Raw genomic sequence first — 18,917 nt, 5'->3', positions numbered from 1 at the left:
GAAATTAGTATCTATATATTGATGTCTCCACAGTGGCACCCTACTGGATAGTGCCCACACCTACTTCTTCCCCCATAGTCTCTTCTCCTGTGAGTGGTAACCATCACCCACTCAGGGGTCCCAGCCAGATCCCAGAATGATCCTTGACACCCCTCCCTTATTTCTAAATCCAGTTCAGCCCTGTAAATTCAGCCTCCTAAACATCTGTAGTCTGCCCTACAATGAAAAAAGGGGGCATAAATGCATAACTTAGTCATTAGTTACATTGCATTTATTGGAATTGCTGTCCTTTGCACCTAGTTCATTCATGCGTTCGTTGAACATAAGCGTATATCCTATTTTAGAAAGCAAGGAGTGATCAGTGATCACTTTGTAAGCTATGTAAATGTCTAATGACTATGTTGTAAACCTAACATTAATATAATATTGTATGTCAGTTGTAATTCAATTTTTAAAAAGTAGGTCATATAGAGATGAGCTCCCTCAAGAAAAATAAAGCGGGGAAGGGGGACAGGATATGTTTAGGCAATCTTAAATAGGGTGGTCAGGCTGTCTTTTTGGGCCTTCAAAACAGTCCGGGAATGAGGAGCTCTTCTCCTCTCTGATCTCAGGGTGGTTTGGGTGTGAGCCTTGGAGCTGTCAGAGGCTGTTGCTCCAGCTTCGTGGAGAAGCTGGTTTACAGCCAAGAAAGTAAGGAGTATAAAATGCTCATTGTCTATTGCAATAGAAATTTGAAGCAAGAAATAGTTAATCAGAATATGCACAAACCACTTACTGGTACATCTACATGGATTGCCCACGAGAAAAAAAGGCACAAAATACACTTAAGAGCTTTGACATGACACGTAAGTATAAAATATAATTAAACAAAATCTGATTTAATCATTCTAAATTAATCATCAGAAAGAGAGGCCAACAAGACTAAAACAATTTAAAAATAAGACCCTTACGTAACAGTGTTACAAGTAAATCAGAAATAACAATGAGACATTATTGAAATATCCAGATTACTGCCAGGATTTACTGCAATTAGTTTTTTCTACTTAATATGCATGTGCTTCAGATAATAAAACCAGGAAATTCATTTGTATGATGAACCAAAGACCATCACATTGATCAGCTGGAACTTTTCACTCATTTCCCATGATCTAATTGCCAATACAATGGAACCTAATATTCAAAACACTATCTGCATTCCACATAAATTTTAAGATGAGCCACCTATTCTTTGATTCAAGGAGAAAATGGTAGATTTTCTCTCTGTTATACAAGTTATGTTCATAAAGTATAAAATCATATTGATTGCTAAAGACAAAATACATTTCAGTATAATAATGTACTTTCCACTGTACGTTATATACCAACACAGTCAACATCTGGGAAAAAAAAAAAAAAAAAAGGGAAGGCCAAAAGTTCAAGAAAAAAAATATTAATGTTATATTTTACCAATGATCTTTTAAGCCAAATATGATTTGGTCTGGGAATACAATTTGGGGGAAAATGCCTGGCAAAACTGTTAAACCACTGCGTCCCTTCAAGTTCCAATTCAGCTGCTTTTAGATTTAAAATCTTTCCCTGAAAGGATTATATTGTTTGTTATGGTAAAATCTTCATATGCCTCTTATTTGCTTTATCTCTATAATGAAATTTTGAACTCACTGATCGCAGTTGCTCAATTTATATGGTGCTTGTATCATCTACTAAATCCTCTACAACATTGAGATTAGAAAAATGAAAGCCTGAAAACAAATGAACAAACCCCATATCTTAGAATCTGCACTAGTCACAGACTGGAGTGGCTGACTGCTCAAACCAATTCTCTTGTGGCCACACCTATGGGACCCCTTCTCTGGTTAAAGACTCGGCAAACATGTCAAACTCGCCGGCCAAGAGTTTAAATTCTTGCTCCACGCCTCTGCCCACAAGAGAAAGCACATAAGCCAAGCTTTCCTGAAAGAGTCCTTCTTGAGACCTTCAAAACTGAGTCTGGGAAAGAACTCTTTTCCTCTCTGATCTCAGATATGAGCTTTGGAGTGGTCAGGAGCTGCTGCTCTAGCTTCATGGAGAAGCTGGTGTTTACACAAAGCAGAGAGGGGAGACAGTGAGAGGCCAACTGAGACAGACAGACAGACAGACCTACACTGCTAATGCCAGCTTCATCCCTGTTCTTCCCACAATTAAGTTTTGAGTCAATAAATCCCTTTGATTTACTTTTGCTAGTTATTATAAGGATTCCATCACTGGAAGCCAGAATTGTAACTAGTGCAGATGCAGATTTGCATTACTGTAAAGACTCTTGGAACCCGTGAGGCCCAAAATCCTCATGTTAGGTATTAGGAAAACAAATTAGTTAGAGAGGGGTAAGCACCTTGCCTAAAGTCTCACAATGAAATTGTAAGAAAGCAGGGAACTATGGCCAATCCTGCAGGTCGGCTCACCCTCACCCATTCTAACTCCAACATTTCCAACAGTCTTCTTGTAGCTAGGGTGCTGGCATGTGGCCCAAGTTCCCGGGAAGCAAAGGCTTCTCATCAGGACTTGGGTGAGGAATGACCAATGAGAGGTGGGCATTGCATGCAGGGAGTTGGTATCTGCTGGAGAACAGGGTGGTAGAGTCCTGTGTTCTTCGGAGACAACTAAGGTGGACTCTGACACACAGAACCTACCTGCCTGATACAGCAGGCTCAATCTCTGTGTGTGTGTGTGTGTGTGTGTGTGTGTGTGTGTGTGTGTGTGTGTGTTGACTAAGTAGTATCCAAACTGGTTCTATGGTTCTCCTAAGATTCTGGGAGACACCTAATAACTTTCAATAAGTCTCTTTCTATTTAAACTGGCTTGAGTTCTGTTTGAGATCAAGAACCTGGACCTATATAGAATTAGACACCTAGAAGTGGGGTGCTGCAATCTGCAACGTAGGACTGTATTCCTGGGGAAGTGGGGCTTGGAGCAGCAAAAGCACAGATACTGACCGAAAGCAGAAAGCTGGCAACTCATTATGCAGGATGTAAAACTGTGTCAAGCTGCTCCACGCTGTGCCTCTGTGCTGTGATTGTACCATTAGAAGAATCCTTAACAAAAAATTTGTCCTAGAATGAGGATATTTAATAGTACCCAGAATCCCTAAATTCCTTCCCAAATTCAGTAACATTTAGAAACTGTTTTTTAGCTGCATCACAAACTAAAAAGAATAGTGAAACACATTATGGATTTTATGTCTCTCAAACCTGAAGATGAATGGAAACTATAGAGGGAGTATCAGTCTATGCAGTTCATATGTTCAAAACTGCAATTTCAAATCATGACTAAAAAGTAAAGTGATGAGCAATATGCAGTCTGAGACATAAAGTCTCTTAGATTATATATATATTCTGTACAAATATTTCATTAAGATCACTTTGCATTTTGCTCATGTGTATTATTTTACAGCTTAAATATGTCCACATTTTTTACCCAATCCTTCTTCTTCTTTCTCCCCGCCTTCCTTTTCTTGCTTTTTGTCTGTCTTTGTCTCTCTCCTTCTCCCAATCTCCTTTCTTGAGGAGCATTTATCTCATTTTCTCTCTTTTTCAGATAATTCTAACAAGTGTGAGGTAACAACTTACTGTGGTTTGATTTGCATTTTCCTCATGATGAGTGATATTCAGCAATTTTTTCATGTACTTTTTGGCCATTTGTATGTTTTCTTTGGAAAAAATGTCTATTCCTCAGCCTATTTTTAAATTAGATTTTTTTATTTTTGCTGTTCATTGTATAATAAGATATATGGTTTGCAAAGATTTCCCATTTCATAGGTTGCCTTCTCATATTATTGGTTGGTTGTTTTGCTGTGCAGAAGTAGTTTTGTTTAAGGTAGTCCCACTTGTTCACTTTTGTTTTGTATTAATTTTAAAATGTAAGTCTTGCATTGCCAATATTCAATTTCACCCTCCATTTCTCATCGTGGTTAGAGGAAAAGGATGATAGTAGAAAAGGAACAGAACTCTTCCCCATGACACTAATATTACTAGAAAATTTTACTTCTCTATTTAGGAGTCAAAGGAGGGCATCTGCCTTCTCTCATTTTACCTACTTCCCTCCCTAAGCCACATTTCTCCATATGTGCAATGTGGGAATTCATGGCCTTTCAAAAGTTACATCCCCATGATAGGATAAATTCACTGGATTAGCAAATCTAAAGCCTTGAGAGGCCCTGTCCTGCGGAGGTGGCAGGTCAATTTCAGCTGTGAGGGAAAAGCCAGGGCACCGAGGAAAAGGGCATTGTGTGGTTGGGGCTGGGGGTGGAGTGGCACAGGGCAGCATGGGACCTGTTCAGAGGGCACCAGAGGAATCCATGCCGGGGGAAAAAGGATCCTAATGTAGGGAAACTGGAACCCAGGATGGGGTGGTGACATAGGCACATTTAAACCTATAATAAACTTTACCAGGTTGCTTTGACTGGGATCATCACCTAAATCCACTATTATGCATATTCAGAAGTCTAATTAATGAATATTATAATTGATGATGTGATTAGAAAGTAAGGGATACTCAGAACTGCAACTATAAGCATATATATGCTTACCCATCCCAGTGCCTGCTGGTGCAATTTCTCTTGAAAAAATTTCCAGTGCCTTCTTCTCTTTATGATGTACCGAAAGCCAAAGAACTACTTCTCGAGGACCCTGTTGACAAAGAGTAGAAATGAACAACTGCAGAGGTCAAAATAAGGCACAATCTGTATTTGCAGACCATAAGAGAAGATTTTTTTTCTGGGCTATATAAATATTTCTGGTATGCATGTTTACTATAAGAAATTTATTATTATAAGTTTATGTCACACATGTTTGCAAAATAAACATCTTATTAAAGATAGATGATAAAACTCTTAGTCCCCTATATATTAATAATAATTATTTTATCTTAGGAACTTAACTTGACACATAGTAAAAAAATACAATAGGTTGGAAATTTCCTAAAATTGTATTTGTAAAATGCCGTTGTTGTTTTTTCCATTTATGCTTTCTTTTATTTAATTGATGCTCATTACATTTTTTCTTAAAAGGGTGATAGTTTCTTAGTTGTTTTTTTAATCTTCACATGAAGATATGTTTTTTATTGATTTTAAAGAGAAAGAGAGAAACATTGATTCAAGAGAGAAACATGTATCAGTTGCTTCTCATATATACCCCAACTGGGAATGAAACCCACAACCTGAATATGTGCCCTGAGTAGGAATAGAACCTGTGACCTTTCAGTGCATGGAATGATGCTCCAACCCACTGAGCCTCACTGCCCATTACTTTTTCATATGACAGATGATTTTAAATTTTATGTGTAAAATTGCTATAGCACCTGAAGAATATTTGATCAAAGATGACCTATAATATTTGGGTAGTTCATAGCATTAATCAATTATCCTACTTGGAAACAGAATTAACTATAAAAGTATATAAATAAAAATGTCATTTAAAAATTTTAAGAATTCAGCATCACCTTCTTTGAAATGTGTGGTGATTTAGAAATTCACTGGAAAGAGTAAAATTCTAAGGTCTAGTTCTGCTTCTTATTCTGAAGATCTGCTTGTCCTTAATTATCAATACATGTCTCTATAATTTTATTTTACTTTCCAGTAAAATGAAGATTCTATCAGCTTTCTAACTACTTCATAGAGTCAGCAATATAAAATAATGTGGCATTAGATGTGAAACACTTATTCAAGTACAAATATGAGCTATAATTATTTTAATAAGACCAATAATTACCTTCTACTTTTTCCATTATATGTACTGTCAATCTCTCCCTCTAAAACCAAATTAATGAATCTATTTAATTATGTGACTATGATAAATACAGGTCCATGGGTACATTATGAAAAATAGACATTATGTACTGTTTTCAAACAAGCTTTAATGAAGAGTCCCTTTCAAACAACAGACTAAAGTTGGCTTTCACAAAAACCTTCTATTTTATGTTCTACATTCACTCAATCTAATTCAGTCAATTAAATATGGCAATTAAAAAATTTGGCAATTAAACCACCTAGCAACTAATAGAGCACACATTTCTGTGTACAATAAAAAATATCTACACTTTGACACCTGGTTCTTGTTTCTGAGTTTTATCAAGCATCTAAAATTTCTCATATAATTCTAAATAGCCCCTAAGTTTATATCCTGACCTTACCACACACTAGTCTACAAAATAAAACACAGGAGTTCTTGGCATTTGGGGGTTTTATACAACAAAATGAAAACAGGCTGCAAAAATTATGCAACCAACAATTCTTTCTCCAAAATAAAATATTTACCCAATGTTTTGTTGAGCTCACTGTTTTATATATTGATAGAAGAGAAAATTCCTAAACAAGAAAGAGTCTTAATAAAGCTCTGACACAAACACCTGAATTATCAATATTTAATATGCCTAAGACTAATATATAAAAATATTATTTTTCTTTGCTAAAATATAATGAATTATCTTGTTATATTTACTCAAGCCTTAATAATTCAGTTACAAAGGGTTTAGATCTTTTTAATTAACTCTACATTGGAAAGAAACTCTTGCTCCTAGGGTTAGAAGTGCAAATGCTAGGGGACTGTAGGAGGGTCAAATGGGGTCCTGTTCCTCCTCTTTAGCACTCTAATCACAAGCAAATCACTCAACCTCTCTGTGCCTGAGTTTCCGCATTCAGAAAATGAAAATATCAACACGTACCTAAAAGGGTGTTGTGATAGCTGTGACCACAGTAAAGAATTTATTAATATAATAGAACGGTGCCTGGCACATATTAACCTTTCAATTGGTGTGATTGTTACTGTTCTTTCCCATACATTTTCCCATCTTTGATTAACGCTTAAGTGAAAGCAATAACAAATGGCCAAAAAAAAAATCTACAAATAATCTAGAATAATAAAATGGCCAAACCTTTGTGATTATGGCTGTTGAGGCTGAAAATTCCTAAAAATTATTCAAAATGGTTAAAGATGTAAGTAGAAAGTTATATAAGATACACCCATAATAATGCTGTTAGAATTAAATACGTATATGATAGAGGAAAAAAAACAACTATTCGGATAAAGTCAAATTAATTATCCAGAATTTAATGAGACATTGATAAGAATTCATATTTTAAAAATAATCTCAAAATGCCTTGAAGTAGATTAATGAAATTGATTTTTAAAGGTGGTCACAATAGATTTGACATATATTATATATTGAATTTTTTAATGTCTGCCAAAAAACAATTCTGAGTCTCTTATACCTTTCTAGAGAATTTCCTGTAAGAATAAAATAAATTTGGGGAGATCTGAGGGAGATAAGAGATCAACCGAAGGACTTGTATACATGCATATAAGTACAACCAATGGACACAAAACTCTGGGGAGGGAAGGTATGTACGGGACGGGGGGCATTGGTATACGTACAAAAATAATAATTTAATTAAAAAATATATTAAAAAAAGAATGAAATAAATCTTATTTCTGTTTTTGCTGCTAAAGAACAACATATGTATTAAGAACTCATCAGAAGTTAGAAATTTAAATTTCATAGCTCTTTAAACACTTTTGAAGAAAACCGTATTTGTGACATCCAAAAGCCTACACGTAACTCAAATATTAAATGATAAGAAAGAAAAATAGGGCGAATTTTGCAGTAGGCAAATAGAAAATTCAAACTGAATAACCAGCTTGTTGTATAACATAGATTTTAAAAAATAGATACTATAAAATTGAAGTAACCCAAAGTTCACAACCCTTTAAACCTTAGGTCAGTCTTTACAATAAATACTTTCATCTGTAAGTGATTAAGAATATTACAAACCATTCACTTACATTGGAACTTAAGAAATATGGGCTGTTCTACTTACTCCATTTAAATTTGCTTTAGCTTGTGCTCCATATGTTTCTTCAGATCCTAAAATTTGTACGTGAACTTCACTATAATCTTCTAAGCCAGCTTTTTCAAACATAAGACGAGTCCTGAAGCAAAGTATATGTGACAAAAAAAAAATCATGAATTTATGGTACATTAACTCCAACATTCCTTTAGTTTTTGGTTTTTGATAAAAATCACCCATTTTGAATGTTCAACAATTATAGTTGAAGGACTGGAGCAATTTAGGGCATTTGGGGTATCACGCCATTCCTGAATATTAGCTTTAGCTTCAAATCACAGCATTTGGTATGTTATGACCTCAATGTCCTAATTTTCTCAACAGTCTAAAATTTAAGAGTTTTCTCTTTGACCTAATAATTATAGCTGCAAGTATTTTTTAAGTTTCTGAAGGATTAGCGTTCAGTTGCTTCAAGTTTTATTATTAATCTGTTGTATTACATGGGGTCAAAGGCTGTGATCTGCAAAGTGTCTACTTTCTGAAGTGGATTAAGGTGGCACTGAGGATGCTTGGAAACAAGGTGCATACTTGTCTGTTGGGGGAGAATGTTCTATCTGTAGCTATTAGTTCAACACTATTATATTATCCTAATACTCTGTGTTCTTTTTAAATTAACTTGATAAATACTAAGATCTGTTAAAGTCTTCCATAGCAATTGTATTTCTCTCCACTTTTATTAATGTACCTAGCAGTTCTGACCTAAATGTCTCAATGCCATATTATTTAGCACATCTACATGAATTTTATTGTGTATTATAACACTTAGTTGAATATTGATTTCAGTGGATTCTAAGAGACTACCATTTAAAAATATATTTTTATTGGTTTCAGAGAGAGGAAGGAAGAGAGAAATAGAAACATCAATGATGAGAGAAAATCACTGACCAGCTGCCACCTGAACACTCCCTACTGGGGATGAAGCCTGCAACCTGAGCATGTTCCCTGACTGGGAATGAATCCATGACTTTCTGGATCATAGGCTGACGTTCAATCACTGAGCTACCCTAGTTGGGCTAAGAGACTATCTTTTGATTGAGCAATTTATAACATTTATGTTCACTTATAGAACTATGATTTTGACTTGACTTTTGACAATTTGTTTGATGCTTTTTTTGTTTTAATGTTTGCTTTGTCTTAAGACATTTGGAATAGTCATTCATTCAGCAATATTTACTGAATAATGTGTCAGATATCATGATATATAACTATGTTTTCATTGCTTTATTAAGTACCTAAAAAGGTACTTACCTTTTGGTTTATATGTTTAAACATCACTTAGTAAAGCCTTCCTTACCTGCTAAATTTAAATTATGTTCTATTATTCTTTTTTATAACACTCTTTACTATTTACTCAAAGTACTTTTCAAATCTTTATTTGTCAGATATTAGTTTAGTGTTTATCCACATACTAAACTCCAAGGATAGCCATCCTGTCTGCTCACAACTACAATATATAGTCAGGGTCCAGAAATGATTGGCATGCAGTAAGTGATTCAAATGTTAGTTGAAAGAGAGAATTCATTCATTCATTCACAGACAATGTAGAGAATTAAAAATTCAAATTGTAGTTGTCTTTAACTTAAAAAACACTTTGATCCTTTATCAAATGATGGGATTATGGGCTATTTTCATTTATTTTTCCTGTTCATGTAATTTTTTTCACCTTAAAATATTTTATGATCATCACTGTTGATAAAGAATTGAAATAAGGTTATATGAGTTTCTTCTCATTAAAAAAGAAATTAGCACTAATTTGCCTTTTTATATCTATCACCAATACTTATTTTTACTGACGGGGGTTTGAATCTTTAACCCAGATTCTCTTGATTAACTCAATAACATACTTTAAACGCATAACATAGTAGGGAGCTTTACTCCTGTGGACAGGATGTGAATTATTTGATTCAGGCATTAGAAAATTTTATAAAAGTTGCTAAATTAAGTTTTTTTATATGGATTTTTTGTTTTTGTTTTTTAAGAAAAGAGAACTCTCTGGGACAAACTAAATTATTTCCTGACGCCAAACACTTGTAGGTACGATATGACCTGTGAAAGGGTCAATTGTTTCTGACTCTATTGCCTGTGTGCATTATGTTAACTTTCTAAACATAATCTTTAGGTTAAGGGGAAAAAGGTATGTTTTCTAGTAGAATTTAACATCCATAAAACTTTTCTAATACCTGTTTCTAGGTATCTGTAATACTAAGCTGTAAAATGGTTGGTGCAGGGCTTATTTTTTGTACCTGCTGCTTACTGTATATGTGCTGAATGAACATATAAATACTTTCAGGGGACATGTTAAGTGACCATAATACGATTTTAATGATTCCTGTTAAATAACTTGGTCACTGCCATGCTTTAAATTTAGTTAGACTAGAAAACACATCTTTTTGTTTCACGTACAAACCTTTTCAAAATACTCTCAGCTGTTCTCCTTCCCTTTTTAATTGCTTTTGGCCCTCCAATTGGGCAGACAGCAGTTGCTCTGAAACCATCGTGATAAGAAGCGCTTACCTGATGACATAAGGTTACAACTGTAAACAACAATATCATCTATGTCAACAATAATATGCCCTAGAATGGACCATATAACTACTGATCAGAAATTATCTTTTCAGTTCCAAGTACATTTAAAGTTGCATTTTCTTAAATGAAATAATAACTTTCATAGAGGTAAAGTGGAAGCTTTAAAAATTAATGGTGGAGCCCGGCCAGTGTGGCTCAGTGGTTGAGCATTGACCTATGAACGAGGAGGTCACAGTTTGATTACTGGTAAGGGCACATGCCCAGGTTGCAGGCTCAATCCCCAGTACATCAGAAGGCAGCCAATCAATGATTCTCTCTCATCATTGATGTTTCTATCTCTCACTTTCTCTCTCTTCCTCCCTAAAATCAATAAAAATATATTTAAAAAATAAATGGTGGGAGGTAAGGTTATAATAAAAATGTAATTTCACTGTAAAAAGTTAGAAAAATATATAAAAACTGTTTTAATCACAATTGTGGCTTTATTTTTTATGGAGATATGGCAGTTTCAAGAAACTCAAAGCTCTAACTGCAAAAATTAGCATAGATCCTATAAGTACTGGTTAAATTATAGAAGAAACTGGCTCAACTCTGAAGGCACATCCTGATTACCAAATGACAAAAACTAAAGAACAACAACTCAAAAGCAAATTGAGACTTAAAGTTCATTGTAAGAAATACGTCCTTTAAAAACTACTTTTGAGTCAACACTCAATTCACTAAGTTATTTAAACATTCCACTAACTAAATTAACTAAATAATTAATTACAACTATATTTTACCTTGATTTCTGACTTTAGAAAAATATTTTTTGTGGCTTTAATTGTGCTATTTAAGCTTCCAATCAAACTTTTTCTTCTACTTGGGACAAGAATTTAGAAATACTCCATTGGAAACAATCTAAATGTCCAACAAGGATGTAATGATTAAGTAAAACCATGATATATGCCAATAATGGAATACTATGAAGCACTTTTGAAATAATGTTGAAAGTATTTAATCATGAAGAAATACTTCTAATGTTAAATTAATATAATCAAAATATCTAAATATGTGTTTATATTTGTATGTGACTGCCACACATTTTTGCTTTTTCTAGTTTGTCTCTTGCAATAAAAAAGTCCTAACTAGAATATTTGTAGATTATAAATAACAAATCCATTTTAAAAACTTCAGTTTGTTTTTTTAGAAAACGGATGCTTTACTTTTATTTTTTTTATTTTATTTTATTTTATTTTTATAAATATATATTTTATTGATTTTGTACAGAGAGGAAGGGAGAGAGATAGAAAGTTAGAAACATCGATGAGAGAGAGTCATCGATCAGCTGCCTCCTGCACACCCCCTACTGGGGATATGCCTGCAACCAAGGTACATGCCCTTGACCGGAATCGAACCCGGGACCTTTCAGTCCGCAGGCCGACGCTCCATCCATTGAGCCAAACCGGTCTCGGCGTATGCTTTACTTTTAGACAGAGCATCACTTCATAGCCTTCAGAGTCCTTGTTAAAGCAACAGCCTAAAAAAAAAAGCACATTGGCCTAAATTTTGTTTTCTGCCATGAATATATCACATGTAAAATAGTAACATTATTTTTAATATCATACAGATATATGTTCTTTGTCTTAATACTTCAAAACCTATCCTCTGGTCCTTCTTTATGGTGCTTTGTAATTGTGGTACTATCATATACACCTGTAGTTTCATATAAATAATGATTACCCTAAATTTAAGGAATGCCGTAGCATAAGTTCTGGAATTTAAATATACCAATTAATCTTACCAATATCAAGAAATCAAAGATGGTCTGTGGGCTTGTCCTCCCCTCCCCATATTTCTGCCTACTTTCTACAGGAAATTAATACTTTATGCCTAATTAAATCTCCTATCTATTGCACAGAGGGAAATTAATGTGCCTCCTCCCTGAATTCAAAGCAGGTAACAAAATCACACAAGAGAAAAGACCTTGTAAAAGGAAGAAGGAAGTGACCCCTTTGCTCCTTGAACCCGCACTGCTCCACCTTCAACACCTAAACATTAAAGAGAAAATCAGGATCACTTTTTTTAGTACAAAATCTGTTCATTATTTTTAATACACGGTTGTGTTTTTTAAATTAACTCAAAATTTAAAGAACGGAGAATATTAGAAATTCCCCTAAACCAAGACATGATACTTATTTTAACTTGCTACCTATTTAAATTACATCATTGACAAAATCACAACTGGCCTTTTAAGCTTTTGAACTCATCCCTGTGAAATGAAAAGATCTTTATTAGCCTCATCAATAAAATTGTCATTACTCAGTGAAGTGTCAGAGAAGTTGGGCTAATTACAGCTAACACAGTTGACATTCTCATCTCATAATGTGGTTGTGTGCCACTTTACATGTCTATATCCACATCATCTTTCTGAACAAAGTAACATCTAAAACACTACTCAGGATAAGTAAAGTCATGGTATGAAAACAAAGTGGGTGTTAATAAGAATTGATTCTAAGCAAGAAGATGTATATCAGTGGATAAATAATATACATGCCTGCGTTATTTGGAAAATGTGATAAGATATATCATAATTTTGCAGACAATAGGTAATTTTCAAGGGAATAAAAATCTTAGTCACTATCTTCCTATCCCTGAAAGCATTCTGAGAGTTTTTAAATCTAACTTATTTAACAATATTTGTGCAAGCAATAATAAAGAAAACTTTACATTGTCAAAACAAGGATTATTATAGCTTTGTCACACTTTTAGCTTTAGTATCTATTTGATCAAACAACCATTTTGTTTCTGGGATCACAAAATTGTTGAAGGAGCAAGGATTGGAAAATCTGGGAGACCTAGATTTAAATCCCCGTTTAGCTGTGTGCTCTCAGGCAAATTACACAACCTCTCCGCCTCCCTTTCCTCTACTGTAAAATGAACATACACACTACCTCAGAAGAGAGCTGTAGGTGAAATACTTATAAGGAGCCCATCTCACACCATGGCAGTGCTGGTAGAACAGTGGTGCTCAATTACTTTTCCTCTTCCTTTCTCAAGTGACCGTTCGGAAACCCCATGCATTTTGAACTGAATTCCTAGCTGCAAACCATTCAAAGTGAAAAACATATCTGATTCAGATGCTACAACCTGAAATGAACCTTAAAAGGCCCTGTCTCATATATCAATGATTTGAAACAATATTATTGCAATAGGTTCAATAAAGGTCTTAGAGTTTCTTACATTTTATGACCCAGGTTAGCTTTGTCTTTAAATGTATCCACAAGTATCAAGGTTTAAAATCAAAAAGCCACACAAAAATACATAACCCAAACCTCTTAATTCAGGCATATAATATAACGAAACAGCCTACAGTACCATACAGTCAGCAAAGTAAACACCGGACGGAGATAGCTGGCCTCGCTGTCTCTGTTAAACATGTCAAAGTACAGCATCTGAAAATATTTTAAAAATCTGCCTAATTTCCATCTGTTATACTTCTCAGAGGATAACTAAAAGTTCATGTGAAAGTTCATACTAAGTTCAAATATGTCATGTCAGGGCATTTACAGGATAAAAGTTCACTGGGAGTTTATTATTTTTTTAAAAAGACTGAAGTGGAAAAAGAATAAATATACTAATTAAAGTTATTTTACATTGCATTACGACCACCGCATTTTAAAGCACCATAAGTACAAATTATACATTTTAAAAGGCCATGTGCAGTGCATAATGGCAACAGTGATGATTTCCCTGAGATAGCAGCCTTGGGACTGTTCTGAGAGAAGCAGCCGCAGATCAATTTTGGTTGTTCTCCACATATTTAAAGAGCAAGTTGTCACATTTTATCTGGTATTGAATACTTTGTTTAAACTACATATTTAGAAACAGTACTTTAGAGACATAGAAAAAAGAGAGGAACATCAGAAATAATAAATGAATACAGGCATACCTAATTTCACAAATATTGCACTTTTCACAAATTGAGGTTTGTGGCAACCCTGTGCCCAGCAAGTCTATTGGTATCATTTTCCTAACAGTATTTGCTCGTTTTCTTTATCTGGGTCACATTTTGGTAAGTCGCAACATTTCATAGTCTTTCATGATTATATTTATTACTACAGGCCCAGTGCAGGAATTCGTGCATGGATGGGGTCTGCCAGCCTGGCCCTGATCGAGCCCAATTAGGGCCGGGCTGGCCTGGGGGAGGGGCTGTGAGCAATTGGCTGGCAGGCCTGGTCCCCGATTGGGATAGAGAGGCCTACTAGGGGGTGGGGCCATACATGGGGAGGGTCTGTGGGCAGTGCAGTGGCCAGCTGTGCCCCAGAATGGGGTGGAGGAGCCACCTGGGGCCAGTGGCAGTGGGGGAGGGGCCATGAGAGGTTGGCCAGCTAGCCCCACCTCTAATCGGCCAGTTTGCTGGCCGCAGTGGGCATCATAGTGACTGGTCATTACGGAGTTCTGGTTGCTGGCTTTAGATAGATAGAAAGATAGATAGATAGATAGATAGATAGATAGATAGATAGATAGATAGTGATCTCAGGTAAGTGATCTTTGAGTTACTATTGTAATTGCTTGGAAGAGCCACAAACTGTGCCCATATAAGATGGCAAACTTAATAAATGTCTATGTTCTGACTGCTTCACTGAAGAGCTGTTCCCATATCTCTTCCTCTTCTGGGACCTTCCTAATCCCTCAGACACAAAAATAATGAAATCAGGCCAATTAAAAGCCCTTACAATGGCCTCTAAGTATTCAAATGAAGAGTCACAAGTCTCTCATTTTAAATGAAAAATTAGAAATTATTAAGCTTTAGTGAGGAAGGTGGGTAAAAAAAACTGAGACAGGCTGAAAGCTAGGCCTCTTGTACAAAACAGGTAGCCAGATTGTTAATGCAAAGGGGAAGTTCTTGAAGGAAATTAAAAGTGATACCTCAGTCAACACATGGCTGATAAGAAAGTGGAACAGCTTTCATTGCTGATATGGAGAAAGTTTCAGTGGTTTGGATAGAAGATCAAAAGAGTCATAAATTCCCTTAAGCCAAATCCTTATCCAGAGGACGGCCTTGACTCTCTTCAATTCCATGAAGACTGAAAGCTGCAAGGAAGCAGCAAAAGAAAAGTTGGAAGCTAGCAGAGGTTGGTTCATGAGGTGTAAGGGTAGCCATCTCCATAAAATAGAAGTTCAAGGTGAAAAAGCAAGTGATGATGTAGAAGCTGCAGTAAGTTACCCAGAAAATCTAACTAAAATAATGCAAGTGGCAACACTAAACACCAGATTTCCAATGCACACAAAGGCAACAGCCTTCTACTGGAAGAAGAGGCCACCTGTGACTGTCATAACTAGCGAAGAGAAGTTAACGTCTGGCTTCAAAGTTTCAAAGGACAGGCTGACTCTCTTGTTAGGCATTAATGCAGCTCCTGACTTTAATTTAAAGCCAACACTCATTTATTATTATGAAACTCTTAGGGCCTTTAAACATTAGGCTAAATCTACTCTTCCTGTTCTTTATATGTGAAACAACAGTATATCTGTTTACTCGTCGTATACGCCGGAAAATACGGTACATGTTCTACTGAATATTATAAGCTCACTGGTGAGACCTACTGCTCACACAAAAATAGATTCCTTTCAAATATAACTGCTCATTGACAATTCACCTGGTCACCCAAGAGCTCTGAGGGAGATGTACAAAGAGATTAGTGTTGGCCCTGGCCAGGTAATTCAGTTGGTTAGAGCGTCATCCCAATATGCCAGCATTGTATCGATAGGTTCAATCCACAATCAGGGCACATACAAGATTGAACCAATTATGCATCAATAAGTAGGACAACAAATTAATGTGTGTGTTTTTTTCTCTCTCCTTTCTCCCACTTCCTCTCTTTGAAAAAATATGAGAGACACTAATGTTGTTTTTATGCCTGCTAACACGACATCCATTCTTCAGCCCACGGATCAGGAGTACTTTTGACTTTCAAGACTTATTTATAAAATACATTTTATTATATATAGCTGCCAGAGACAGGGATGGATCTGCCCAAAGTAAATTGAAAGCCTTCACCTTTCTCAATGCCATTAAGAACACTCATGATTCATGAGAAGAGGTCAAAATATCAACATTTGCAGCAGTTGGGAAGAAGCTGATTCCAACCCTCATGGAAGAGTTTGAGGGATTCAAGACTTCATCAGAGGAAATAACTGCAGATGTGGTGGAAATAGCAAGAGAACTAGAATTAGAAGCGGAGCCTAAAGATGGGATTGAATTGCTGCAACCTCATCATGAAACCTAAATGGATAAGGAATTGCTTCTTGTGTTTGAGCAAAGAAAGTGGCTTCTTGAGATGGAACCACTCCTGGTGAAGATGCTATAAAGGCTGTTGAAATGACAACGAAGGATTGAGAATATTACAAAAGCTTAGCTGATGAAGCAACGGCAGGGTTTGAGAGCACAGACTCAAATGTTGAAAGATCTCCTGTGGGTAATATGCTATCAAAGAGCATGGCAGGGCACATAGAAATTATTTGTGAAAGGAAGAGTCAGTCAATGCAGCAAACATAACTGTTGTTTTCTTTTAGGAAATGCCACAGCCACCCCAGCCTTCAGCAACCATCACCCGGACCAGTCAGCAGCTCTTGGCATCAAGGCAGGACCCTCTTCCAGCAAAAGATCACGACTCACTGAAGGCTCAGATGATGGTTAACATTTTTTTTAGCAAAAAGGTATTTTAAAATTAAGGTATATACATTGTTTTAAAAATATATAATCTTATCTCACACTAAACAGACTAGAGTATAGTATAAACATAACTTTTCTATGCACTGGGAAACCAAAACATTTGTGACTTGATTTACTGCTATATTCTCTTTACTGAGGTGATCTGGAACCAAACTTGCAATACCTCTGAAGTATTCCTGTATCATCTTACTACTTAGCTCAGTGGTTGGCAAACTGCGGCTCTTTGGCCCCTTGAGTTTTTAGCAAAGGCCAGTTTAGGAGTACCCTAATTAAGTTAATAACAATGTCCCTACCTAAATACACAAAGTTTAAGACATAAAAAATTATGTCTTAAACTTTGTGTATATAGTAACTGCTACTCTTCTAAATTTTTCAAAAAATATGAAGGTTTTACCCAAAAGAAAATCTTATTTATTTATTTATTTTGCTTCAGCAATTCAAACAATATTGACTAATGTTTGCTCCATTTAGACTTTTTTCAGGGATTTAGTAATTTTTTCCCAAATGAAACATATTCCATTTGGCTTCCTACATTTTCCATAAGTAGCCTACCATTGGCGTACCTTAAATAGCATTCTTAGCAATTGCAAACTAAAAATCATCTCTATTTAGCTAAGTCAGTGGTTGGCAAACTCATTAGTAAACAGAGCCAAATATCAACAGTACAACGATTGAAATTTCTTTTGAGAGCCAAAATTTTTAAAACTTAAACTATATAGATAGGTACATTGTTATTAACTTAATTAGGGTACTCCTAAGCTGGCCTTTGCTAAAAACTCAAGGGTCCAAAGAGCCGCATGTGGCTCGCGAGCTGTAGTTTGCCAACCACTGACATAGAGTTTTCAAATTATCTACACATCTGGCTTAGAAAAGATGATACTGGAATTGAAAACAATTACAATTTTATGTTAAAAACTTCTAGGGAGAAAGGGAGAGAATGTAACACTTGAACACAAGACCTTATTAGTCACTGACCTGGAATTTCAGTAATGGAGACTTGAGAAAAGTCACAAGTGACATCAGGTAACAGAAAACGCTGAGGATCACCAATCTCATACACCAGCTGCTCAGCCACTGTGCCAAAGGAGACCATTCCCCCAGTGCCAGGGGGCTTGGAGAGGGTGAACTGTCCATCAGGAAAGCATTCCAGTACGGGAAATCCTATGTTGTGCCTGGGTGGAAATCAGGGAACACTGCAGTTCACAACAGCCTGGAAGACAGCCTCAGGACAAGATATTACATCATACCAAACGATACATTTGATGAATAACAATAACCCAAATCTGTGCATTTTCCATATTACCTTTTAAAACCATATGACGGTTTACTCATGTATGATATGAACTGAATATGGGTGTTGTCTGGGAGCCAAACAGAAAGAAATCACATTGAGAGGAATGGAAGAATATTTAGTATAAAAATTCAGAGAACTAGTTTTCAGAAGGTTTGGAAATGGTCGCTCCCTCCTCTTGATGGGAAGCGATGAGGAGCCCTATGAGACGGCAGGAGCTGTGACATCTAGAGGGCTGCACATCACTAGATTTCTGCCCCATCAAATTTTTCTGGTCCCTAATAAGTCTCAGATTGACCACGGCTTACTCCATTGGTGATCAGCTGGGTTCTCCCTCCCTCCCTTAATTATAAAGCCCAAATGGTGAAATTTGGGCCTCAGCTCTCAAAGAACTATTTGTTTATAAAGTTGATCTTCTGTTAACTAAGAAGCATAAAAATAAACAAAAAGGGGGGTTAAGGTTAATTTAGAGAATGTAGAGTTATATGACCCTATTTTGCTTCTGAAATGGT

General features: G+C 35.8%; 1 protein-coding gene across 3 annotated transcripts in view; it reads right to left on the bottom strand.

Moving 5' to 3' along the window:
- LOC118711147 overlaps positions 1–18,917 on the bottom strand; it is a 78,498-nt gene that overhangs the window by 39,028 nt on the left and 20,553 nt on the right. For all 3 annotated transcript variants that reach the window (XM_045576557.1, XM_045576558.1, XM_036424111.2), the window contains exons 9-13: positions 18,090–18,286; positions 12,365–12,429; positions 10,281–10,387; positions 7,847–7,958; positions 4,562–4,661 (exon numbers count right to left, since the gene is read on the bottom strand). In XM_045576557.1, the coding sequence (XP_045432513.1) occupies positions 4,562–4,661; positions 7,847–7,958; positions 10,281–10,387; positions 12,365–12,429; positions 18,090–18,286 (581 nt within the window). The remainder of the gene's footprint in view (positions 1–4,561; positions 4,662–7,846; positions 7,959–10,280; positions 10,388–12,364; positions 12,430–18,089; positions 18,287–18,917) is intronic.

This window comes from Pipistrellus kuhlii, unplaced genomic scaffold (genome assembly GCF_014108245.1).
Source record: "Pipistrellus kuhlii isolate mPipKuh1 unplaced genomic scaffold, mPipKuh1.p scaffold_m20_p_8, whole genome shotgun sequence".
NCBI classification, from domain to species: Eukaryota; Metazoa; Chordata; class Mammalia; order Chiroptera; family Vespertilionidae; genus Pipistrellus; species Pipistrellus kuhlii.
Note: the sequence above shows the minus strand (reverse complement) of the source record. Positions and strands in the feature narration are given on the sequence as shown.